At 48.6% G+C, this 25,195-nt stretch overlaps 12 protein-coding genes across 12 annotated transcripts; 5 read left to right on the top strand and 7 right to left on the bottom strand.

The window, feature by feature from the left end:
• Window positions 1–34: 34 nt before the first annotated feature.
• Window positions 35–1,822, top strand: N7509_003292 (putative alpha/beta hydrolase; the record flags this gene model as incomplete). The annotated part of the gene is made up of 3 exons (XM_056627929.1): window positions 35–205; window positions 282–1,502; window positions 1,544–1,822. 3 exons carry the CDS (start codon window positions 35–37, stop codon window positions 1,820–1,822), a joined length of 1,671 nt encoding a protein of 556 aa, XP_056490663.1.
• Window positions 1,823–2,237: 415 nt separating this feature from the next.
• On the bottom strand, window positions 2,238–3,703 carry N7509_003291 (uncharacterized protein; the record flags this gene model as incomplete). Its single annotated transcript, XM_056627928.1, has 5 exons — window positions 2,238–2,400; window positions 2,463–2,468; window positions 2,538–2,738; window positions 2,786–2,891; window positions 2,947–3,703. 5 exons carry the CDS (start codon window positions 3,701–3,703, stop codon window positions 2,238–2,240), a joined length of 1,233 nt encoding a protein of 410 aa, XP_056490662.1.
• Window positions 3,704–4,798: 1,095 nt separating this feature from the next.
• Window positions 4,799–5,326, top strand: N7509_003290 (ribonuclease H1; the record flags this gene model as incomplete). The annotated part of the gene is made up of 1 exon (XM_056627927.1): window positions 4,799–5,326. One exon carries the CDS (start codon window positions 4,799–4,801, stop codon window positions 5,324–5,326), a length of 528 nt encoding a protein of 175 aa, XP_056490661.1.
• Window positions 5,327–5,997: 671 nt separating this feature from the next.
• On the bottom strand, window positions 5,998–7,627 carry N7509_003289 (amino acid transporter; the record flags this gene model as incomplete). The annotated part of the gene is made up of 5 exons (XM_056627926.1): window positions 5,998–6,414; window positions 6,481–6,869; window positions 6,920–7,111; window positions 7,169–7,430; window positions 7,484–7,627. 5 exons carry the CDS (start codon window positions 7,625–7,627, stop codon window positions 5,998–6,000), a joined length of 1,404 nt encoding a protein of 467 aa, XP_056490660.1.
• An 825-nt stretch (window positions 7,628–8,452) lies between these two features.
• Window positions 8,453–9,555, bottom strand: N7509_003288 (FAD-dependent oxidoreductase; the record flags this gene model as incomplete). Its single annotated transcript, XM_056627925.1, has 3 exons — window positions 8,453–9,187; window positions 9,253–9,364; window positions 9,422–9,555. 3 exons carry the CDS (start codon window positions 9,553–9,555, stop codon window positions 8,453–8,455), a joined length of 981 nt encoding a protein of 326 aa, XP_056490659.1.
• Window positions 9,556–10,325: 770 nt separating this feature from the next.
• N7509_003287 (proline racemase family protein) lies at window positions 10,326–11,336 on the top strand (the record flags this gene model as incomplete). Its single annotated transcript, XM_056627924.1, has 1 exon — window positions 10,326–11,336. One exon carries the CDS (start codon window positions 10,326–10,328, stop codon window positions 11,334–11,336), a length of 1,011 nt encoding a protein of 336 aa, XP_056490658.1.
• A 222-nt stretch (window positions 11,337–11,558) lies between these two features.
• Window positions 11,559–12,800, bottom strand: N7509_003286 (uncharacterized protein; the record flags this gene model as incomplete). The annotated part of the gene is made up of 1 exon (XM_056627923.1): window positions 11,559–12,800. One exon carries the CDS (start codon window positions 12,798–12,800, stop codon window positions 11,559–11,561), a length of 1,242 nt encoding a protein of 413 aa, XP_056490657.1.
• A 224-nt stretch (window positions 12,801–13,024) lies between these two features.
• On the top strand, window positions 13,025–14,218 carry N7509_003285 (TatD family hydrolase; the record flags this gene model as incomplete). Its single annotated transcript, XM_056627922.1, has 1 exon — window positions 13,025–14,218. The coding sequence occupies one exon, from the start codon at window positions 13,025–13,027 to the stop codon at window positions 14,216–14,218; it is 1,194 nt and encodes a 397-aa protein (XP_056490656.1).
• Window positions 14,219–14,436: 218 nt separating this feature from the next.
• On the bottom strand, window positions 14,437–15,336 carry N7509_003284 (class I SAM-dependent methyltransferase; the record flags this gene model as incomplete). Its single annotated transcript, XM_056627921.1, has 1 exon — window positions 14,437–15,336. One exon carries the CDS (start codon window positions 15,334–15,336, stop codon window positions 14,437–14,439), a length of 900 nt encoding a protein of 299 aa, XP_056490655.1.
• Window positions 15,337–16,764: 1,428 nt separating this feature from the next.
• On the top strand, window positions 16,765–18,912 carry N7509_003283 (aromatic amino acid ammonia-lyase; the record flags this gene model as incomplete). The annotated part of the gene is made up of 1 exon (XM_056627920.1): window positions 16,765–18,912. One exon carries the CDS (start codon window positions 16,765–16,767, stop codon window positions 18,910–18,912), a length of 2,148 nt encoding a protein of 715 aa, XP_056490654.1.
• Window positions 18,913–19,212: 300 nt separating this feature from the next.
• N7509_003282 (uncharacterized protein) lies at window positions 19,213–19,835 on the bottom strand (the record flags this gene model as incomplete). Its single annotated transcript, XM_056627919.1, has 2 exons — window positions 19,213–19,456; window positions 19,513–19,835. 2 exons carry the CDS (start codon window positions 19,833–19,835, stop codon window positions 19,213–19,215), a joined length of 567 nt encoding a protein of 188 aa, XP_056490653.1.
• Window positions 19,836–21,987: 2,152 nt separating this feature from the next.
• On the bottom strand, window positions 21,988–24,493 carry N7509_003281 (uncharacterized protein; the record flags this gene model as incomplete). Its single annotated transcript, XM_056627918.1, has 3 exons — window positions 21,988–23,095; window positions 23,147–24,260; window positions 24,427–24,493. 3 exons carry the CDS (start codon window positions 24,491–24,493, stop codon window positions 21,988–21,990), a joined length of 2,289 nt encoding a protein of 762 aa, XP_056490652.1.
• Window positions 24,494–25,195: the final 702 nt, after the last annotated feature.

The raw sequence follows: 25,195 nt of genomic DNA, 5'->3' as shown, positions 1-25,195 counted from the left end.
CACCTACACTCAAAAGTGTCGCCTGGCTTCCACGATGGCGTCGGAGTCCTTGAATTCATCGGAAAGGGAGGCTCGTGAGCACAGCAACCGCACCTCAAGCTCGGAAGATCGAACTGGTACCCCGTATGCTGCTAAAGCCGCTGCGGGCGCTGCGGCAGCCAACTCTTTCTTTCCGTTGGGGTACCGTGAAGGGTTTAGCCAGTGGGTAAGTTGCCTGCAAATGCGACCAAAAGAGATCCTATCTACCAGAATTTGTTCTAACCTCTCTCTCCTTCGTCTAGTGGGCTCGTATTCCTGCCGCGGCCGCTGAGCACAAGGTCCTTTCTTACCTTCCTTACCTCCATCACCAGCCCCCAACGCATCTCCAAACTGGCAACACCACCGACTACCCAAATGGCACAGCTCCCAGTAGCCTCCAGTCGGCAGATCATAACCAACAAGGCAAAATTTCCACTAATTCATTGAACGATCCGTATGGCCCGCGCCGATGGAGCTCGAGCATGATTGAGTTGAGTGGCAAAGACCGCGCCCTCAACGAGTTCTCTGTTGAACGAGTCGGTGAGGATGCTGACCAACATTTGGTCATGCTACACGGCTATGGTGCAGGCCTGGGATTCTTCTATAAGAATTTTGAGCCTCTCAGCCGACTGAGAGGCTGGCAGCTACATGCCCTAGATATGCTAGGGATGGGTCGTAGTACGCGCCCCTCGTTCAAGATCAAAGCCAAGGAGCGAGAGGAGGCCATTCGCGAAGCCGAGGCATGGTTTGTGGATGCTCTCGAGGAATGGCGCATCAAACGCAAGATCGACCGATTCACCTTGCTCGGACACAGCCTGGGTGGCTACATGGCCGTCGCTTACGCCCTGAAGTACCCTGGTCACCTGAATAAGCTTATCCTCGCGTCCCCAGTTGGTATTCCTGAGGACCCATACGCAGTGACAGCGGATGTAGCCGAACCCTCCGAGTCCACTCTTGCCAACGAGCTCACTCAGGACCAAAGGGACATCACCTCGGCTGCAGCGGTTCCAGGAAGTGCGCCGAAGACCACCGATGGCAGCTTCATCACAGGGCGTAATCCCGAACCCGGTGCCGCTGTCAATCAACCGCCACGTCGGAATATGCCCAAGTGGTTCGCTTATCTTTGGGACGCGAATATCTCCCCGTTCAGTCTTGTGCGCTGGACCGGTCCTCTCGGTCCGCGAATTGTGTCTGGCTGGACGTCACGTCGTTTCTCCCACCTACCTGCTGAGGAAGCCAAGGCTCTCCATGACTACTCGTACTCGATCTTCAGTCTCCGTGGCAGTGGAGAATATGCGTTGGCATATATTCTGGCCCCTGGCGCATTTGCTCGCAGCCCCCTCATCCGTCGGATTCATGGGGTTGGCCGACAGATGATCGAACCCGGTGCATCTAACCCGTTCCAAACTCCAGCATCTTCTTCGTGCTCCATCTTCTCCAAATCCGCTCCCAAACCAGAGGCCCCGCAAACCGCCAGCTCTGACGTACCCGCTACTCCACCCCCGACGCATTGACACCCCAAGAGCCTCAACGTGAGAAGGGTATCCCGATTGTTTTTATGTACGGTGATCATGACTGGATGGATGTCTCGGGCGGTCATGCAGCCGCAGCCCGCCTGGACGAGGAGAAGTCCCGCGTTCTGGCTTCGGCCTCCCCCGAGGAGAAAAATGGCGATCAAGGCTCATCTAAGGTTGTTGTTATCAAGCGAGCCGGCCACCATCTATACCTTGATGGCTGGGAGGAGTTCAACAAATTTGTGCTTTCGGAAATGGAGGATGTAAATAAGAGAGAACGGGGACTGTGAAGAGTCTGGCGGTTGAACGTGGCATTGGAATCTCCCTTCATTTCTCTCCTTCGCTTGGATTTTGCCTGTCATATGGAAATGGAGGGCTGACATTGTCACTGCATAATGGTCTACGAATATTTGACTGAGAGCGAGATTGCTTTCCGGGCGTGTATACTGTTTTTATCTCTTCTCTTGGAGTTGTCGGCTTGTCTGGTTGTACCCTTGAACTTGACAAGGTATATAACCCTATTTTCTTCTAAACATAGATTTTTAACAAATACTTCCAATGATTTTGTACATCGTACTAGTAAGATTCTGTATTCTATACTACCCAGACAATAATACTATCCCTGGATGCTTTTGTAGTAGTAGCTAAACATTTTTAATACTACTCGGGCTCCTGCTAATGAATGATATTTGAACATATTGGTGATTAGACCTTCGCCCACCATTTCCACTCCCACTTTAAACATGACCATCGTGCAATCATAAAATTCACCAGTGCTAGCCCAAAGATGCCGCCGAGAACGGCAGCCAGTCGCGTTGGGCCCGCTACCTGGAGTAGTTCTCCAGCGATGGGAATACCCACCAGGGTTCTGAATAGTTCATTAATCGATCATGAAATAATATAGTTTGTGCGTGGAGGAGAAGATCTTACCCGAAGCTGCTCACGAAATAGCAAGTTCCTAGCCACTGTCCAAATTCTTCGACCCGGCAAATTCTACCAACACACACAGGTGTCAGGCTTAGAAAGCTCCCAGTTCCAAGTCCAAGCATGAAAGAGAACGGGTAAAGAACGCCAATGTAATGCCCGAGCGGTACCCATAGCCCAAAAATCAAAACCGTGGTCACAGATATTATGACAGCCATGGTGTTGAATGCGCCAAAATGATCGGATGTCAAGCCTGCGAGCAATCGTCCCACGGCCGATCCTCTGATATATGTTAGCGTCCGCCACTGAATTACTGTAGATATACATACGCATTTAAAACAACCAGTAAATAAGTGCCTGTGCCCGAGCCGAATCCTTGAGCCACTGCGTAGGAAGGTACCAGACCTAACGATGCAAAAAGAACAATTTCACTAACTGTGAAGGAGTTAGCCTGTGAACAGATATCAAAATCGATAATAGAAAAACTCACAGAATGCACCTGCTGTAGTCCATACGAATCTTGAATCCGAGAAGCACTTCATGTCAATTGTTCCCTTGCCTGCCTTCGGAGGGAGTCGACCCTTGACACAAAGATTTCCAATAGTAAGAAGGATGACGAAAATAAAGCCCATGATACGCATAGCCCACGGCCACCCTAATCGATCTATCACATGTCTCAAAATAATAGGGAAAAGTATGCCTCCGATACTAGCACCCGCCATCGCAATACCCGTAGCCAAGCCTCGACGCTTGTGAAACCAGTGTGAAATAGATGCCATTGTCGGTGTCGATATGAGAGAGCTGCTGATTCCACCGAGACCACTCATACATAGCATGAACTGATAGTATTCCTTGCATTCGGCGAGTAAAAAAAAAGATAGGACGTAGAGAAGTGATCCGGTGAGAATGATCCATCGAGGACCGTACCTGTCGAACATGGGACCAATTTGGATGCCTAGCATTAAATTGAAAAAGACAAATACCGACGGTATCCAGCCGACTGTACTCGACGGGTATGATTTCAATTGGTGTGTTTGCCAGTATGATTGGAGGACGCCGACCGAACTCATCATGCCGAATGTGCAGATTAACATCGCGAAAGCGCCGACGACAACTAGCCAGGCCTTCAGGCCGCCATCCGGGTACTTCTCTTCATATTCGTCTCCGGAAAGTGTGTCATTTGGTTCACGAGATGAGTTTGGAGCATGTGGTGTGTCTGTTGATTGCCCTTGTCGTTTCATAGACATTTTATGGCAGTCTCGTACTCGGGTTCAATCTGTTCTGTGGTGTTCGCCAAAGAGATATGAGTTTTATGCGAATTGAAAATGCTCATATACTAGTAGAACTGTTCGGAGTTGATAGAAAGTAGTGGTGACAACAGTTGAAATTCCTCAAGTAAGTTCAGACAAAATGATGGTAAAGAAAGAAAATTGCACAAGATTAATGATTGGTAGGGAAAGCCGAACGGGGCATTAAACATAGGTCCTAGCGCGTGAAACCTAAGGCGATGACAAAAAGTTTGGATACTCCATAGTCTGTGGAGCATGCTAAATGATATGGTGGAGTTTTCCGGTGATTCACTCCATACCGCCGCGGAGAACTTAGCATAGGGTATCGATTGGATTGATGTTAATATGTTCATGGCGATTTTGTGTCTTTTTTTGAAGCGGATAGTATTTTGGATGAGCTTGGGTAAGGTATATTCATTTTCAAAAAAGCTATTTATCGGGTTTTGATTCTACAATAGTACCGATCTCGGAGGGAAGTAGTCAGAAATATCAACTGGTGGACCGGGCAGGAGGTGCAAAGATGATTGGCCCAGTCGCAAGTTTATCCTTACTAGTAATAGTCCGAGTCTCAACCTACATACTTCACCACAACGCCAAGTGACGATGAATTGATCACCAAAAATGATTGCATTTGATGTCTTGTTAAGTGTTCATTTTACTCTATTAGGATATTATTCAGTGGCACTTCACTGTACTAGAGTCGGCTTTCTGCGGGTTGTTGATGACGAACCACATGGCTTTGTTTGTCGACCTCAGGTCCCCCGCATTCGTCCTATATCCATCCCTACTTCTCCAAGGCTTCAACGACGTGTGGAATCCTGCTCTTACTTCTATAAATTTATATTTGCCGGAGCATTCACAGTGAAAAGAACTAGCCTTTTCAGCAATGGAGGCCCTCTATGACCCTAGGGAAGACTATCCAGATAGCTGACCACAACTACCCGACACACTTGCGCATACACGAAACAAAGCGCAGTCACGCCTTCTAATAGCACTCTGCCGTCTGTCACTCCAAAATTTGCAGCCACCCCAGCAAACTTAGCCCTCGCAGACATGGTCTACGTTATGGAAATTTACACTGATGGCGGCTGTAGAGGTAACGGAAGACCGGGGGCGATTGGAGCCGCTGCCGCCGTTTTTGTGCCAAAATACGGTCGCAACACCTGCTGGACGGACTGTCTACCTCAATATCCTCCGCCAACAAGCCAACGTGCCGAAATCCAAGCCATAATCCTGGCACTTGAGAAAGCCCTATCGTTATATCATGACCTTGACAATGACCCAAGGCTTGATGTAACTGTTTACTCTGATTCAAGATATGCGGTTGGCTGCATGTCACAGTGGATTTACAAGTGGGTTAAGAATGGCTGGATCAATTCTGCGGGTAATGATGTTGCGAATCAAGATCTTCTAAAGAAGGCTTCGGATCTTGATGACGATTTGAGAGATCAGGGGAAAGTGGAGTATGTCTGGATTCCGAGGGATAAGAACCAGGATGCGGACAGATTGTGCAACGAGGTCCTGGACGACCAATCACCACCATCACCATCATCATCATCATCATCGTCATCATACTATTAAGACATGTGTTATGTGTCTTAACACGCCTACCTAGGTACTTCTATTCTTTCGAATACTCCTGTTCTCAGACGAACATGGGTCAATTCTGGGGCGCGTCGCTATGTTTTCCATCGGCGGTGTGCCCAAGCCTGTTGCTTGGGTTTCCCTCGTAATTTTCTGTGTCAAGTGCAGCTGCAACAGCCACACCACCGTGACCTTTACCAATATCAACCACTCTCGCGTCGCGCAGCCGCAGCAATTTCAACATGCCTACGCTGCTTCCCAGCTTGTCTACGTCCCCAACCAAAGCCCCCAGTTTCCCCGCTGCCCTGCCTCATCCTTAATAATGTAATCTGTTCCCGACAGCCACGGCCTTTGCGTCTCAACAAGTGATGGCCCATCGGCTTTTTCGCCCCAATTGAGAAACATTTGTTTGTCAGATCGATGATCGAGTGTTATCTCACCTTTTTTTACTTCCAGTGCTCTATCTCACGCAATTCATAATAGCTACTTCATCGATGCACTGTTTTCATATTTTCAGGTAGACGACTAGTAAAAGCGTACTCGGACTCTCCTACGTGTAATTCGAAGTGGACCGGAAGAGTACTAGTATTTCTTTTTCAAAGTTGATATTTAGTACATTCAAAATATAGTTCAGGCATAGCAGTTCTCCAAGCGCCTGACAACATGATTTAATTGTCATTGTTAGCGCATGACCAGGCAGATGATCCCCCTGACGCCGTATAAGAGTTATTTATAGTTACAATCGACGCGTATGTCCCACCGATTGTCAAGAAGAAACCGGACAGAATCATAAAGACACACCAAGCCACGTTCAAACACCATCCGATAGACTTATCACGTTTGCCGGGGGTCCAATTATCATATAGCCACATACAACCCATAGGTTGAAAGCATAATGACGTCGCCAGGAGAGCCCCAACAAGTGCTACGAGATCACTGAACACGGGGATACTACTTGCCACAATGTATGCAATCGTGACGATACTGAAGGTAGATCCTAACCAGGTGACCCAATGAATCATGGTCTGTCCTGTGAGATGAGGAGTCCCTCGAAGTATGCGAACAAATACATGTTTAGCTGGCAGCTGTTATCAATGTTAGCGTCTTCTGAAGTCTGTATTGTCGATTGAAAATTACTGGCGATAACCCACATGAAGCAATAGAATTGCGGAAACACAGAGCCCCGGCAGAGCAAATCCATAGCTGACTTTCTTGATCAAAACTCCCGCCGAACCAAGAGCTGGCGATGCAACATAGGAGCCACAGTAGTAGTATACAACTGTTCCAACCACAATATAGATCACAGTGACGAGAACCTGGCAGATGGCTAGAGCACGGTTGTAGTACTTCGGGTCGCGCATCTCGGAGACGATATTGAAGAAGGCGGGGGTACCGGCGTAGGTCAACGAAATGGTCGATACGGCAGTCATGGCGTCAATAAAGCTGGGATTACCGAAAAGCTTATAGTCCGATTGGAAGACGACTCCGTCTATCGGCGGGGGGTGGCCTTGAATCCCGACCGCGACTGTCACAATGAAAACTATAATTTGGTTAGACGAGGAAACACCCTTGGATTCGAGACCGGCATACCAGCAGTGATGATGCATGCGGCACCTGCCCATGCTAACCAAGATATACGAGCCAGTGTTTGTATACTCGAGAACATGAAAGCAATGATGCCGGCGACGGCAACGAAAACCGCAGTGCATGTCCCATGATCAGTAAGTGCGTTGAAGGAGATTGAAATACTCAGCAGGGCAGAGCCTCCAGAGAAGATCCAGTCTAATGATATTATGTTAGTCTTGTGGTTCAATGGACTGAATTGTGTCAAAAACTCACAAAGGGTATACATGGCACCAAATACCTCAAACCCGATTCGCCCAAAAAGCATTTTGCCCACATCATCGATTCCGTAGACCGCAGGATGAAGTAGTTTAAAGACTCCAATCATCCAATTTGACCATGTTGTCATTCCGGCAATCACAACAAGCAAGATAATTCCTGGTATTATCCCAAGCGTGTCGAAGACCTTGGGCATTGAAAGAACACCGAGGCCAATTTGTGTCTTTACCATCAAGGCCATCGTTCCCATCCAGCTCACCTAAATTGAATTAGATTGGTATCAATTGAGGTGTCGGGCAAACAATTGCTCACATCACGGTAATTGGTATCTCCTTCTTGAATGGCTCCGAAAACGGCATCCTCCTGGATGGTTTTGTCTAGCACCTCCCCAATATGGGATTGTGTCGGCTCTATAGCATTTTCGGAGTCTATGTCTGGATTCATCTTCTTGTCCATGATGTGTTAAGAACGGGCAAGTAAATTGAGAAATGCCGAATATGTTAAGGCCAGGAGACTTCCAAATGAAATATCTGGCCGGGTAGCTTACGGGGAGCAGCGCTAATTATCTACAAGCGAGAAGCCCCCACAAATTCCTATATTGTGTTTAATTTATCTACAACATAGAATCTGGGGTGCGGGGAACTAGATAAGAACTGAAATATACATAGAAACTCCTTCCGGGGGCTGTCGATTGTGATTTGTGGCGAAGATAATCGTCGAGTTAATCATCAAGAGCGGATTGCCACCCCGGACTTGATCTAGAAAATGTTGAAATGCCTCGTACCTTAGCGTGGGACGCGTCACCAAATGGTACAAGTCGTTCCGAGGGCTGAGACAGGATCACAAAATTTGCGGTATGAGATATGCACAATTGAATGACTTGCATGCGGTTACTAGTGTCTTATCAGCATCAAACAACCAAGCTCCTTAAAGGCACTGAGAACTAGTTACAGCTCATAACCGATCTTCTGCCGGCCGGGCAAACTCCGAGGCAGGTCGTTCCGGTTCCCCACTCACCATTGGTTTCAACTGCTCTAAGTGCTTCAAACTTAAAATTGTATTCCCATGTAAGTCATCTTTCAAGAGCCATCATTCCGCCTGTAAAGTAATGATTTGATGAATCGTGGTATCTTTAGCTATAGTAATTCAATTTATCAAAAAACTTGTACTTGAAGTATTCAGATCGCAAATCTGTCTTCTGTACTAAACCTTATATACATCTGAACGCTTCAGGGCATGATAGAAACACAGAAACTGAAATCGTCAATCAGAGACGACTCTTCAGAGCCTCATTCCCCCTCCAATTGAATCAACAAGCGCTTGCACCTTCAGAGCCACCCCGTAGCTGAAGATATAACCCAAGCCCGCAAAACCATAAGCATGCACAGTGGAACCATCAGTCTCGAGCCGATATCCTCCTTTTCTCCCAGGTCGGAACGCAACAATGTCTTTCTGTACATCCTTTTCCAGGTCAATATCACCAATCTCCCCATTGGTCAGTGTCTTCACCCGTTGAAGAATATCCGAGCGTAGATCAATGTCTACGCTACGGTCTGTGCTACCAGGCTGGCTCACACCTCCAATAATAGCGCCATTGGTAAACATCCGAGGGATCACATAGGTATAATGAGAGCCCTGGTGCATCTTCAACTCCTCAAAACCGGTCTTCACGAACATAGTCTGTCCGCGGATTCCTTCCACATTCTTATCATTGGCAAGGGTAAATGCTCCAAGGCCAGATGCATGTACAATTAGTTTAGTACCTGTGATCTTCTGCGCCTCTTCGATAGAGTTCAGTGTTTTGCGAATGAATTTCACTCCACGAGCCTCCAACTGCCTTTGAACCCAGGGCAGGAAGAATGTAGGGTTGATGGTCATGGAGGTATATGTGAAACCAAGTTTGACGCCCCGAGGAAGATTTTCCTTGGAAATCAGACGATAGCGTGGAACGACAGTCTTGTACCAAATGGTAGAATCATCCTCGCGGTCATCATAATACTCCGTTGCATTTACGATCTGAAATAATAATTATTAACCATGCACACGATGTAAAGTCAAATTGTGCCTTTCCCCGGACTTACTTGAACACCACTGGTGGGATCTCTATGAGCTAACGCCCAATAATATTTGAAGTTCTCTGTTTGGAGGTCATGGCCGCCGACATCCGGATGGGGGTAGATTGAGACTCCGGCCCTGTATCCAAGCCTGTCAGCAATGTGATATAATGTAAGCAGTATACAGGGATCTTACCAAGGACTTGCCCAGTCCTGTGTTTCATCTCCGGGGAGATCGCGTGCGACAATAGTCACTTTGTAGCCGGCATCGGTGAGCGTTAAGGCTGATAGAAGGCCGATGACGCCTGAACCAATGATACCAACTTCCATTTTGAGGTTGCGTAGCAGAGACTGGAGACTAGATGACTTTATTGAGGAGAAAAAAGGTTTCCAACGAAGTATTTACATCTCTAAGAAGTGACCCCTCTCCAGATTGGCCCACTCACCCAACGGTGAATGGGAACGGAACGACCTGCCCTCCATTTTGCCCGCTCGGGGTTTCCCCGCAATTCATCTCATCACGACCTATTTTGGTGTACCTGGTTCTGCCGATCTATATTGGCCTGATAACATTTTATTATTTGTTTTCATTCCATAACTAGATGCTTCTCATTAAACACAGGATTGATACTATTTGCACTTTGAAACCGCTACTGAGCTCAGGGGTAGAATAAGCATCGACATCAGAAAAGCTATGCCACCTGGCAACTAGACTGAAAAAAAGAACGAATGAAAATTTAAGAATGAAGAATCATAGCTCGTATTTGGTCTCTGTGCCTTCAGTTCAACGTTGGAATACTAAGTTGCAGCCGTGTGGTCCTCATCTACTAAGAAGATCCTCAATGTCTCTATTTAGTAAGTCTCTCCGAAACATCCGACAGTATCACCTATCTAGTGGGCCTAATTGGGTATCAGTTTTGTGAGGTAATTGTTTATAACGAGTGCAAGTCCTTCCGTTTCGACAGTTAAGCAACATTTTTGGAAAGCATCGCGTATCTATGACTGCAATTTAAATCGGCCAGTGAGCATTTAATATAGGTCCAGCTCTAGAAGCATACCCTCGATCAACGCATATCAGAACCTGGAACAAAATACCAGCCATGCGTTCACGGCGCAATCTGTCAATTATTTGCTCGCACTGCGAGGGAGAAGCTGGCGATGTCATAATCGGCGGTATACTCGACCTTCCAGCGAAGACAATGCACAAGAAGTTATCCCGCTACATAAATGAATATGACGATTTCCGACGATTGTTACTACACGAGCCCCGAGGGCGGCCGGAAATGAGCGCAATGATTATTGTTCCACCATGCGACCCTAGAGCTGATGCCGGATTTCTAATCATGGCACCTGGGGACTGGGTCCCCATGTCGGGATCTAATACTATATGCACGACCACCGTTCTGCTCGAGACTGGAATGGTGTCGATGAAGGAGCCTTTGACTGAGGTCAAGTTGGATACGGCTGCGGGACTCATTACGGCAACAGCTGAGTGCGACAATGGTCGATGCAAGTCCGTTTCTTTCGACAATGTCCCGGCCTTTGTCTTCGCTCTCGACCAGGAAATCTTTCTTCCGGGGATTGGAACAGTCCGAGTCGATATTTCTTACGGAGGTCAGTGGTATGTCATTGCGCAAGCTAAAGACTTGAATATCGAGGTTGAAACCTCGAATGGAGCTCGGCTCATCGAACTTGGAAAGCAGCTGAAACAGGCGGTGCTTGACGAGTGCATGCCTACGCACCCAGAGAACCCTGCTATCTGCGGTGTCAATAATATCATCATCACTGAGCCGTTGGTCAACAGGGAGGGCAAAAAGTCTGTGAGACATACGGTTATTGTGACTCCCGGGAGGTTAGACCGCAGTCCCTGTGGCACTGGAAGCTCGTCTCGACTGGCGGTGCTGCACGCAAGGGGGCAGTTGGAAGTTGGGGAAAGTATTACTTTTCAGAGCATCATCAACACCGAGTTTGTGGGTCGTATACGGGGTCTAGACAAGGTGGGCGATCATAATGCAGTGTTGCCAAATATCAAAGGCAGGGCGTGGATCACAGGGGATCGACAAGTTCGTCTTGATCCGGATGACCCTTTCCCAACGGGCTTCTTGATCTAGGACTCGCTGGATTGGATATTAGAACCGGCCTCAGATCTGATTGGATGTCATGTATGTTTTCAATGAAACTATGGACTCAAATTTGCAACCCTTGACAAAAAGTAAATTTTCAAGAATAGGCAATAATCAATGCGAGCTCGCTCAAGATAGACAAGCTATAAACAAGTTAAAACAATAATGCAGATTATTCGTTCATTAATTCATAAGGCTCATCCGAACAGTTCAGCCAATCCGTTCCCCGACCGTGCCCACTCTTGCATGGGGTCCAGATATACTACTTCTGCGATGTCTTACGCTGGTCGGATAATGCGACATCAGCCTCGGTGGTTGGAGGGTTGCTATATTTCGATCTTCAGATCCAGGTGTAGTGTACCCACTCCAATTGGGGCTTTCCCTCGTCTCTAAGGAAGGCCCGTAGTGATATGCCGGCCGCTGCAATGCAAAATAGCCACCGTCCAGTGAATTTGAGATTCCATTTATTGCACTGGTGGCTGGCATTGTGCGTGATGATCGGAATGTGGGGTATGGTTGTGGTGTCATGAATGGAGCGAGTCTTGATGCTGACGGCGACACGGCATGACTCGATTCTCGAGCTAGACCAGCATTTGATAGGGCGACAGAAATTCGACTACCAGCGTTGCGCCCCGAGCTTGTGAGAGAGGACGTTGTGTGTGAGCGCTGATGGTGTCTTTGACCATTGGGCTGCTGGGCACGGTAGAACCGGGGTGACGCTGCCGGTGTGAGTCCATGGGAAATGCTGCCCCGCGGAGAAAACGACTCGGCATGGGTTGGACTGGCAATATTTGAGCTGGAACCCCATGTTACGACTTGGGATGGAAGCTCGAGTCGCTCGTTTAGAGATAGCCAAGCTCTCTCGTCGTCATCGTCCATAATGTCGGGCTTGGATTCACCTGTGGCACTTGGGGCAGACGAAGATGAGACCGAACTTATCGGTTTTTCGTGCACGGATCTCGATCCATTTTTGGACTTTGGTCGATTAGAACATGATCTCCAACCGCCCACGCCTTCAAAGTCCCGTCGCTCGTCCCCGCTCACAGGGAGACCGAACCCCGTGGGCAGATTATGGGCTTCGACCATGCTTCGGGCATAAAATTTCTTTGAGCGTTTGGATGAATCATCTTGAGCCTCAATGATAGACCAGGATGAGAGCGAGTCTTGGCTCTTGCGAGACTGGATCAGGCCATACACCGAGTTGCGCCTGGAGTTACCCGCTGCAGGAGTGACAGGTTCGGATGGGGCAAAGGTTAAGAGTGAGGAGGTGATCGCGGGTAGTGTAAAGAAATTGACGATAAACTCGCAGACCAGCTCGGTATAAACCACGATTAGACGCACAAATAGGGTGAACAATGCGAATATGACGGTGATCCAGGCGGAGATGAGCAGTGGTATGCAAATGAGACCCAGCACGGGCAGCGCCAGCAGCGTCGTCAGCAAGGCGAACATGGGGGGAAGGATATGATCATCGTAATATGCATTCAAAGGAGGAGAAGGAAATAAAGAGAAAGAAGAGAAAGAAAACAGAGAGTGCGATGTGATGTCAGCTTTGAGTTCCGAAAGGTCGAGGTCTGGCAGACGTGGAGAAATGCATGTGACACTCGTCAACTTCCACGCGGAAAGCGGCGGTGACTCTCCACACTTCAACTACACTTCACCTCGCATTTCCACCAATGTCACTCTCCCAAACTCAGCCTCAACCTCAACCTCAGGATGTCTTTCCTTGGGAGCTGGGCATATACGATGCCCACTGTCACCCAACAGACACAATGGCATCAGTTGCGCAGATCCCCTCCATGAAAGCGACCACCCTTACCATCATGGCAACAAGGGCCCAAGACCAAGAGCTCGTGGCAGAGACTGCTCAATCTCTTAATATCACCGGTGAATCCACGCGATCGCCACGTGTTTTACCTAGCTTCGGCTGGCATCCATGGTTCTCACACCAAATCATCAACGACACCACAACTCCCACAGCCACAACTTCAACCCCGCAATCAAAAGAAAATCATTATATTAACGTCCTCACGCCATCTCCAGCCTCCGACCTGGACTTCATCAGCCAGCTACCCTCACCCAAACTGCTCTCTGCCCTTCTCAATGAAACTCGCGAGCGACTCCGCCAGTTTCCGAGCTCTTTGGTCGGTGAAGTGGGGCTGGACAAAGCATTTCGACTACCAGGCGTGTGGACAGCAGAAGAAATATCCTCCCGAGATGAAGATCTCACGCCCGGTTCGAGGGAGGGTAGGAAGCTTTCTCCTTACAAGGTGAAGATGGACCACCAGCGAGCAGTATTGAAGGCCCAGCTCCAACTCGCTGGCGAAATGCAGCGACCCGTCTCGGTACATAGTGTGCAGGCGCACGGGGTCGTGTTTGACTTATTCAAGGAATTGTGGAATGGCCATGAAAAAGTCTTCCTTTCACGCCGACAAAAGGAGAAACTGAAGGATGCCGAGGGGGCCTTGTCAGATGATGAAAACGACGACGAAGATGAACAACGTGGACCGAGCAAGACCAGCGAGATGAAACAACCCCTGCCATTTCCGCCGCGTATATGCATGCACTCCTACAGCGGGCCTGTGGAGCCTATACGACAGTTCTTACATCCGTCGAATCCGTCCGATGTCTATTTTTCCTTCTCAGCGGTAATTAATTTTAGCGGAGCGCCAGCGAAAAAGATCAGTGATGTCATTAAGGCTTTGCCAGATGATCGCATTTTGATCGAAAGCGACCTACATATTGCCGGTACGCCGATGGATGATCTGCTAGAGGATGTTGCACGGCAAATATGTCAACTACGAGGGTGGGATTTAAGAGCCGGTGTCAAGCAATTGGCGGATAACTGGAACCGCTTTGTATATGGATAGCGAGGAGCAAGTCTGGGAAGACTGTTCATCCATCTCTATCATGGAGCATAATTGGCGTTCTAACTTGCTACACTTTTTAGTGAAGATGAACGAGCACCGAAAACGACTACATTTGATGCCGTTCTAAAAAGTATTCATCAATCATTGATGGACTAAGACCGCCCGAAATTATCTAGATGTATCAGGGACAAATAGAATAGCTATATCTAGCTGCAGCTTCAAGAGGAAAAAGAAAGAGCCTCGCGCACAGCATAAGGAACCGGTCTCTTCTTTGCAACACAGACAACCCTCGGAGTCGTGACTCCAGCACCGCGCCCAGCCTCCTCATATGCCTCCTCGATAAGGTCATCGAGATGTTTCGCCTCTTCCTCCCGTCCATCAGCCTTCATCTGACCATTGAACTCTTTAACAGTCATTAGATGAATCTCCGTATCATGGCAGATCAAGTCGGGCCGTCCATGATAAAATGTCAACTGACTCTCCTCAAACCCATGCTTAAGTAAATGCAAGGGTAGATCGAACACCCAGTCATGGCGACCCTCCGAGTGCACAAAGTCTCTGATCTTGTCTAGTGCCTTAGTCTCAAGTTTTTCGTCTGTCTTTTCAACATAGGTGTGCGCGGTACTCAAATCATCCCACTGGATCCAGCCACCGGGCTTGAGCAACTTGATCACATTCTTGATCACGGGGCCCGGGTCTCTGCCTGAGATGGTAAGGAGGAGGAGACGTAGGTGGATCACGTCATATCGCTCCTCCAACTCGGCCGGGACTTCGTCGAAGATGTTCCAGTTGTAGAGGCGGTGGATGTTGCTGGGGCGCCACGCAGGCGGCGGAAGTCGGGAGAGGTTAATGTCAATCCCATCGAGGATAGCGTTCGGGAAGTCGTGAGCCGTGTCAAGAAGCCAGAGGCCTGTTCCTGCAGTGATTTCGGCAATACGAGGGTGATCTCCAACTGCGTCTCTGATGATGGGGTGCAGGGTATATCCGAGGCATTGTTTCCAAATGAGGTATTGGTAATTCAGGCGTTGACTTCCTGCGTGACCATTGTCGAGGAGGTAGCCCTTCCCTTCGCGCAGGCCGAAGCCAGCGGTATGGTTGAGGGGCGAAGTCTCGGTCATGTTATAGAAGAACTTGAATGGGATCAATGGATGAATGGGTAGAGAAGAAATGATAATTATGATATCGAGTGATAGTTAGGAAAGTTGGAGGGATACAGAGCTCTATTTATGTGCAATCGCTGCGGTGCCAGTGAACGTCAAGGAGCCATAATACTACTAGTAGTTTCCACAATGAACTTGAACCAAGTCGTTCATCTTTCGGAATAGAACACGTTCACCAAGCTCACACCGACTGACCCCTTGATCGTCGGGGATAGTACTTTACTACGAAGTACACCGTCACAGATCTACAAGTCGTCGACTGACCTTGGAAGCTACTACTAACCAATCAGTCGCCGGCCTCGGGAAAATGCGCCTACATTCTCTGGCCAGCAGGTTATAACTATGTACAAGATCCCATGCTCAGGCGCATGATTGTCGGTTCATATTTCAGATACCCAGCCAAGATTTCTCCTCATTATAACCCACAATTGTATGAGCACTCACCTGTTTTGATACCGTAAAATTACAATCGCTGCACTAATGCACGCTAAATGAGCTTCAATCCACTTGCCAGAGAGCGAACTCCTGCCTTGGCATCTGGCCCTCGGACTCTTCAACGCCCACTGCGGAATGGGATATCTTGTCTCGGGCCTCATTGTGTGATCTACATTTTCCCAATATATGACCGCAACTTGCATAATATAGATTCATCACATTTCCGTGAAACCATAAAAACAAGGATGTACTGTCGCTAGTGGGGTAAAAGGAACATAACTCTCACGTCGGGCTCTGTTAGTTTTACTTGCAGCGATTGACACTTCAGTTTCCTAAAGAGGCCTCGGAAAAGGAATCCTATCGGTACATATGAGACTTTATGGATGTCACCTGGTCAACTATTGACACATTTATTGTTGAGTACGGAGTGGCCAGTATTAATATCGATTGTACTACTCAGAAATACCTTCAAGGTCCACATGGGCTGAGCCACACGAGCTGAACTTCAGCCCGTGCGGAGCCACCACCTGCATAAGTGACTATACTACTGAGATTGTGCCGTCCCGAAAAAGCAAAAGGTCGAGACTATCGCCAAGAAAGTTTCTGCGGAGCCGAGATTGTCACTGCAGTATAATGTAGATCTGATCGATCGGCGTCTACTGCCCTTCAGCTCGTGCTGCGATGCAGGCGTAGTAAATGTGACATCAGATCCCGAGCAGAAAAGTCTGGTCACCACGTGCTGGAAATGTAGTATCATAATGTAAGTCGGTGCCTGTGAGCGTGCCGCGCCCCAATCAAGGGGAATAATAGTTTACCTACTTTGTTGGTTCCTCTCCTATCATCTCCCACTGCTATTTCCTTTGAATCATTCAATCGACATCTTGTGAATCATTGCCCCCCCCACAGATAAAATATTATATTATAGCACTTAATCCGAGTACGAGATACCATATGCTTTGTTGCCTTGGGATTACGATGACGGTGGTGCGGCATGACCGCTCGGCTCACATGAGCGCAACAATTCGACTCTTGAGAAACTTGCGGGATTTAATCGGCAAGAAAAAAACCATCATTCTCGACGGCAAAACCCTTGACATTGCTTCTATTGTCGCTGTTGCCCGTCATGGAGTTGAACCTACTATCGGTACAGGGCTCACTAAGCGCCTCGAGGTCTCCGTCGATACTCTGGCCGACATAATTACTCAGAAATGTGTCATCTACGGCGTCAACACCGGCTTCGGTGGTAGTGCCGACGCCAGAACCGATGATCTGATCGACCTGCAAACGCATTTGCTCCAATTTATCCAAAGTGGAATCATCACTTCTGCAGACAAGGATCCGGTTAGCAATTCGGACCGGGAGTCGTCACATATCATGCCTCTCTCCTGGGTTCGAGCCGCCATTACTGCCCGAGTGAACCAGAATCTTAGGGGCCATAGCGCTATCCGTCCATGTGTACTTAAGAGCCTGATTGATCTGCTGCATAACGACACCACTCCCCTTATCCCACTGAGGGGAACTATTTCTGCATCTGGAGATCTAATGCCTATGGCATATATTGCTGGGGCAATCATGGGAAACCCAGATGTTTTTGTTCAGGTCGGCAAGGGTGCAGAAGCTAGAGTTATGCCTTCCTCGGAAGCATTGAAGATGAGCGACCTCTCCGCATCAGGACTCGGTCCAAAAGAAGGGCTTGGGCTCATCAACGGCACTGCTCCTTCTGTAGCTGTGGCAAGCCTGGCACTTTATGATACACAGCAGCTTGCGTTGCTATCTCAAATATTGACGGCTTTCGCTTCTGAATGCTTGTCCGGAAACGTGGAATGGGCTCTGCCCTTCATTCACGAGACTCGACCTCACACTGGGCAAATTGAAGTGGCAAGCAATATCCGGCGCTTCTTGAAGGGCTCCAGATTTGTGGTTGGCTTAGATGGACAGGAAAAGGAGAAGTCTAAAGATGGCCTCTGTCAAGATCGGTATTCAGTAAGAACAGCTCCGCAGTGGATCGGACCTTATCTTGAGGACCTTCTCCAAGCACAACGCCAGCTTGAAGTGGAGCTCAACTCGACCTCAGACAACCCTCTAGTAGATACAAGCAGGCAGGACGATGGTTCTAGCGGGAAAGTGTACTCTGGTGGAAATTTCCAAGCAACCGTCGTCACGTCGGCTATGGAAAAGGCTCTTTTGGCTATCCAGATGATAGGACGAATGCTTTGGTCCCAGGTCACAGAGATGATCAATCCTGCTACAAACAACGGACTCGAGGCGAACCTCAATGCTTCCGCAGAAGTCAATTTCACTATGAAGGGAATTGACATCAACATGTCAGCGTACATGTCCGAGCTAGCAGCCCTAACACATCCGGTGTCCGCTCATGTCATGTCAGCCGAAATGCACAACCAGGGTATCAACTCACTGGCTCTACTTTCAGCCCGGCGCACTATGGAGGCTGTCGACCTATTGGCACACATGAGTGCCTGTCACATATATGTGTCATGCCAGGCTATCGAAATCCGGGCAAACCACGTACGATTCATTTCAGATATCCACGCTAAGATCGAGGCATTTATTGCAAGCGGAGAATTTGGGAAACTTGGATTAAATGGCCTTCAGAGTGAGGCATTATGCGTCTCATTGATCTCCACTATCCAGTCAAGTTGGTCTCTCACAAACTCCAATACCTGGCAAGAACGCCTTTTGTCCGGAATTGAGGCCGGCATGTCGTCGGTTAACGATTTTGTGGCCACTCATAACCCCAACTGCTCAGTTTCAATGGTCATGACATTTAAGAAGCAATTTCAGAGCATTATGTCTAGCACAGCCAAGGCAATATTCCATGCCGACCCGGCTATTCTCTCCGAGGAAGTGGCCCCCCGACTTGGCATGGGGACCGCACAGCTTTATATCTGGGTGCGCTCGAAGCTCAATATCTCTATGAACTGTGGTCTCCAGGACGATCCCCTGTATAACGCCCAAAGAGGTCTACCTACAGTGGACAAGGCGAGTATCGGAAGTTCAGTAAGTATAATATATGAGAACTTGCTTAAAGTTGGAATGCTCGATATGATCCTAGAGGGTTCAATGCAAGATAAGAAATAGGCACATGGCATATTGAGGGATTATAGAGTACTAGCAGTCCCTAAAATGGACACATGTCAAGAAGTTCAGGTTTGGAGTGAATCGAAATAAAACCTGAATCGCGGCTATAAGATAGATTTGCAATCTGGAATACATGCTTCATTCAAGTTTTATATACATTGCCAATACCAGAATCCCTCAAATTTGCCTTTGGAGAACTTTCCATAGATATTTCAGACATGGATTGAATGCTTCGGGGACTTAGCGTGGTATCGCATGGCTATCGAAGAAGCTGACAAATCAATCATTTTAATTGACCTATTATATAGATGCAAAATGTTCATTTTTAATCAAATACGGCTTCTTTAACCTCATTTCTGTGAACTTGCCGAAAGTGATCACGAAACTTGTCCCTACGACCATTGGAATAGCCGCAGGTGGAGCATTTGTATGATTTTGGAGCGATATGGACCGTTTTAATGTGTCGTAGGAGAGTTGCTTCACATGAGAAGATCCGAAGGTGAGTGCAGCCCAGCCAGCGACACCTAAGTTCTTCGGGGTCGAGCTGTCTTTGTAAAGGGTGAGTAAAATTTTGCAATGGAAGAGATGGGCAAGACATACAAGTTCGCGATATTGCTTCCAGAAGCATCTCCCAGAGACCTAGACTTGCTTCCACTACCGTTGACCATGCTAATAGTTTCAGACGTCCTATTGTCCTGGGTATGTGGAGGACTCCTCAATGCCGAATAGACAACATGATCTTGTCTTATTGGAGTGTCCGGGACAGCAGGCTCGCAGAGCAAAACCTCTTCAAGCATGATCTCTCGATATAAAGTTGGATCGTCTATAGTGGTAGCGTCATAGGCCGACATAGCTTGAAAGAGCAGCATCTCTTGGTGGATTGGAGCGTTCAGGGAGGCAGCGACAGGGTCAATAGAGGACATGTTTTGAATTAACATCTCTGCGATCAGGTTGGTGTCAAGCTGGGTTGGCTCTAAACGTTCTGAATATTCTGGTCCAGATTGATGGGAGGAGATAGCTGTGAAACGATTGTTCGTGGGCGAATAGGTGCGCAGTTTTGTCGATTGGGAAGCCTTTCCGAGAGGGACAGAATTGGACATCAGTGGACTATCGTCGGGCAAACATTGCTCACTTAGCGGGAGCCTCGAGCTATGAGTGCCATATCTCTCCATGAAAAACCCGATTGGGGAGGGAAAAATAGATGGGTTGTCGCTACTACACCAGTAGTTAGAAAAAGGAGACAATGAGTAGTAGTAGTAAGCCGGTGGTACGTTTTGATCCCGAATAAATCAGTCAGCGGGGGCGAACCAGCTTCTTTATATAGTAGTTTGAAAGGAGCAAAAGCCCTCATTCCGGCTCCCAGGGTTCAAGCACCTGGGCATCGAGAAGGAAAGAAAAGTTGACGAGTCTCAGTCGAGAATACCCTCTCTGCAATTACGCAAGCCTCTGCACTATTGGATTCGCTTTGGATCCCCTTTGCCCTCTCCCGCCAAGAATATTTTATGTATGATATTAAACTCTACTCATTGGGGTGATCAAGGGCATTTCAGCGAATCGCTGGGCTAGAAAGCTGCATACAGAATTTCAACCGGTCTAGATCGTGCAAAGGATCGGAGTATGTCTATTGGGCAGATCGAGTTAAGAAACAACATGACGTTGAGTCCCATGGCGAGAGCGCGCTCTGTCAGAAGTACTGGACAACTCAGGGCATCAGGCGTACGAAAGTACTGGATAGAGGGCATCGGACATACAGAAGTACTGGACAACCCAGGGCATCAGACGTACAGAAGTACTGGAGCAGTGCAGGGCATCGGGCTTGCAGAAGTTGGGCTCGATCGTAAATTGAGGGCGTATTCGATCAACTACGGAATTCAAAGAGGGCTTTGGACTCGACCTCTCGATCGAGTGCATATGCGCCCCTCGTGAACACCCCGGAGCCGCAGGGAACAGTCCAGATCGAGCAGATCGAGCCTATCAATTCTTCAAATGCATTCTCAGCTGCTGCAAACACCTACTCCAAAGCTTCTTGAAATAGACCCCGCGTTCCAGATCGAGTGGGCTTATAATTTGGAGGCTATTTTGGATTTTCTTTTTTCAAACCCGAACGATTGCTTACCTGCCATGTCATCTCTATGGCGTCTTCTGCACTCAGCCGGCAAAATTAGGAGAAATTAGGAAATTCCGATGGTACGGTAGCACTAAAACCCCGGTTGAGCCCAGCGGTTTGGTTCTCTTCCGCAAGTATAGCCCTCTCTCCAACCATGATCTCATGCTCGTTTGTTGCTGAAGTCGTTCGTTCGGGACACGAGGATCACCCGCATAAAGTTGCGGCGTGCATTGGCTACAACGCGTAAAGGCGGGAATACACCCCATCCCATCAATTGCACAAGGAGACTTCTGCGAGTTAGGAAAGCTAGAACTTGAAGTTGGTCGAGATGGAATTAGTGTCAGTCGTTGTACGAATCGGATGGTCGTTGCCTCGTTGCCTCCGAGTCGTTCCGGCACCCATTCGCCTGTTACCTGGTAACTCCTCCTCCTCCTCCTTTCCCTAAGCTTATTACTTCATTGTCTTCTACTGGTTACACGTGGCTTGCTATTCATCGTATCTTGATCTTCGTCGAATCAGAGCTCTTCACAATAGTTTTCGAAGTGACTCGTCCGTATGAGGGCTGTCTTCAGGTTGTCTACGACAACAGAAGGACCGAAAATACCCCACGCAAAAGTTAAGGATCTCTCATCTGAATTGAATTGGAACTGAAAAAATTGTATTTGTTTTACCCAGTCAATCTTCTTGCGGTTATGTAACAGTGTATATCTCTATTGGAAAAAAGGGTTGTTTATGTTCGTGTAAGGCATGGTATCGTACGGGTCTTTTATATAAGCCTCGTGGAAGGCTGTGCCTCCCGCGTATCTCTTATCTCGTCTCGTTCGTGGTTGTCAGAGAGCCGGGGGTGATGGTTTGGGGAAGTCGTTGTAGGTATTGTGGCGGTAAAGGTGAAGTTCCGAGCGTCGTGTTGTCTCATCACGACAAAGCTTCGGGTATATACAGGGGAGGAAAGCAAGCGGGACAGTAGACTAGCCCGGGATCCAGCCGCCATCTTGCATCAGATCCGCCATCGGGGTATCTTGCCAATAAATTTGGCGCCACTCGTTCTCCAATTCCATTAGTCCTTCCATCGGCATGGAGGAGACGGGTAGATCCGCATCCGTGAAAGAGAAAAGCTGTCTCCAATCTGGATAATCGCGGCTCTGTTCCATGTGGTCCACCTGCATGGGGGTACTCGAATAGGGATCGTTTGTTTCCAATGGCCCCACATTGAGTCTGAGGGGTGCAGTGATCCAATTATCGAATTGTGGAGTGGCATGTGCTTGCGGGGAAATTGTGGTATGTTGCATGGGGGTGGATTCCGGAGTAGGAACGCCAAATCCAAGTGGCTGGGGTGTTTGAGAGGCCATGACAGCTGCCGCGGCGTCTGGTGTCGTGACAGGTAACTTCGCCGCTTGGGTGCCATTGTACGGTTGCTTGGTTCGATCAAGACGTAGGTCATCCTGGAGACGCTTCGAGTCTTCAAAGAGACGAAGGATTGTACCCGCGTGGACCCAGTATTGAGCCAATTCTCGCAAAGAATAAGAGGCCGAATCGAAGCGGCGAAGCGCGTTGATCGCGAGGACTGGGTTCGAGAATCGGAGTTCGACCCGGACTTGGATCATGGCGGTGAATAGCGTGTGGACGCCGGTGTACCAAAGGAACTTCAGGCGATCGTTAAGTCTGAGCTCTTCGAAGATGGAAGCAATGACACCTGCTGCAGCACTACAAATTTCTGCATCGTGTGGCCCGTAGTCGTCTGAGTACGCCGAGGCTCGGGGGTGAGGTCGATGCAGCAGAATGAGGAAGTTGTTGTACGTCAGATGGAGCATAGCAGACCATGGATCCATATCTGATGCACGGAGTCGTAAATTATCTGGCAGTTTGAGAGACCAATTGGCTAGCGATTCGTCGGCTTCTTGAAGAACAGCCTTCCGTCGTTCGTCGGATGCCCGAAGGCCAAATCGGTCCCGAATGAGATACGAGATCATCGTACAAAGCTCGGTGAAATTGATCACAAACTCTGTTTGAACGTGTGGGCCACAATTCTCAAAATCTGCGGGGGTTAATGGTGCCACATCTGAATCATCCAAATTTCTAAACTTAGTTAGTATGTATCGACCAAGCGTGAAATCGGTGTCGTCTTACATCGCTTGCGGTCGGCCGTATGAAAGAGAGACCATGACATCAAACTGTATGATAATGTACCAAACCCGCCTCCACATCCTCCTGTCCCGAGTCACGAAGCGACTGGAGACAGGGTTTCGATGCATTCCCAAACCGGTAGCAATCCGTGCAGCTACGCCGACCCAAAAGTGTGCATCTGCAGCCACGTCGTCATCGGCGCTATCTGAATGCCAGGTAAGGAGCAGGGCGACTTGTACGAGGATATCCCGATTGCGTTCAACGCGATTGTCGAACAAATACTTTGTACGACGGAAGAAGATCTCTTTCAGTGTGTCGCGCTCAGCCTTGCCTCGAGTGACATGCGAACCAACTAGCAAGATGGCCTGCAGAAGCAAAACTGGCGGTGGATCCGCGGGATCTCGGTTTCGGTATTGCGTCATGAACAGATCTTCGTCCACTATTGGGTATCCTGGATTGACATAGGTAAAATATGCCTGCACCAACTCATCCGCTAGAGCTGGTTCAGGAAGTGTCAATGCATCCATTAGTAGCTGGTCGTGACCAGTCTTCATCTGTCTCCGGGGAATTTCATTGCTGGCGAAATGGTATACATCATCATCTTGATCGCGCTGTTGACGAATCAAGAATGACATATTCGAATGCTCATGGCCAACGTAGAAGGCGCGCACGCCTCGCTGGATCTCTCGTCTACCAGAATCCTCTTCGTCGATCAATTTGACGAGATGCTGTTCCATTTCTGTGTGAGCTTCATGAGCATGCGACAGGTCCGGGCCTTGGCGTCCAAAGGGCTCCGGCTGAACATTCGATAGGAAACCATGTTGTGTTGGACCACCGGTTAGCGGTGTCGAAGATTGGCCACTCGGAAACGCCGTGGGAAAGCTTGGAGGTAAGGCAGTTGCCGTTGTGACAGGGTTGGTGACCTGGTCTGGGGTTGGTAGAGGCCGAGATCGGATCGGAACGGGGTCGAGGATCGACCGCACCGCCAGGCGCTTCTTCTTTTCGTGGATGCGACAATCAGACTTTCCAGAGCTGCGGCAATTGGTGCATGGAAGCCCGACGACGCGGGCATCGCAGCGGACCTTGCGCCGGTGGCAGTGGACGCAGGCGGCGGAACCTATAGTAGAATTGAGTCACTGGTCAGCAAGGATAGCTCATGCGACCTAGTTCGTGGGAAGCTTGAAGGGAAACTGGGGAGATCATGGGTGACCTCACGACCAAAAATCAAAAAATAATATAGGATTGGGGCAGAAGAAACAGAAATCAGGAGCCAAAGCACATACCCTGCTTGCGCTTGCTCACCCCGTCGGCTGGGAGCGGCGAGGGGGCGTTATCGTTGGTGGAGGACATGGCCGGCGAAGAAGCATCGACATCATTCCCTGTGCAGACCAGCCACTGCCCTGCACTATTTTGTGGAAGTGTCATTCACGAGGAGATCTCAAGGCATGCTGTAATAAGAACGATTGCCGAGCGTAGTAGAGCACGAAAAAGTTCGGAAGGTCTTGAGGGGACTTTGCGGGTTCGGGCCCTGCCCGGCACCGGGGAGGGGCTCACGTGGATGCGGAGGCTTAGGTAATATTCTCGGAGGCAAATCCCGAGAATTGGGTGTACGAGTAGATAGATAAAACTTGAGTCTAAAGCTTACTTGTGTGTATTTAGAAACATTTTAACTCATTCCTCAATCCCTCAATTGAATACTGATCTCAATTCACATCTCTTTCTCTAATAACATACTATTCAGGGCATCGGCAGCCCATACTATGTCACGCGCCCAGCCAATCACGAGACCAGCTTATCTTATACTCCGTAGATTGCAGCTGGCTGGGAAACTCAATCTCGGGAAGTATAGGAACTACCCTACAGGATCGACAGGAACTATAGGAGTAACAATTTCAAGGCAAGGACCTCATTGGCCGCGGAGGTGTCTCATTTCTATCGGAAAGCCTGTTCATGCTCTCGAAAAAAAAAGAAGAAGACATCGGTCATAAATACAAGTTGCCATCATTTATCCCGCCAAAAGTTCCGCATAAACTCCAAAAGTAGGCTCAGCAG

The sequence above is a fragment of the Penicillium cosmopolitanum genome (genome assembly GCF_028827165.1).
Source record: "Penicillium cosmopolitanum strain IBT 29677 chromosome Unknown utg000005l:1.0-4006212.0:1.0-4009387.0, whole genome shotgun sequence".
NCBI classification, from domain to species: domain Eukaryota; kingdom Fungi; phylum Ascomycota; class Eurotiomycetes; order Eurotiales; family Aspergillaceae; genus Penicillium; species Penicillium cosmopolitanum.
The sequence above is the reverse complement of the archived record's forward strand: the minus strand, read 5'-3'. Positions and strand labels throughout refer to the sequence as shown.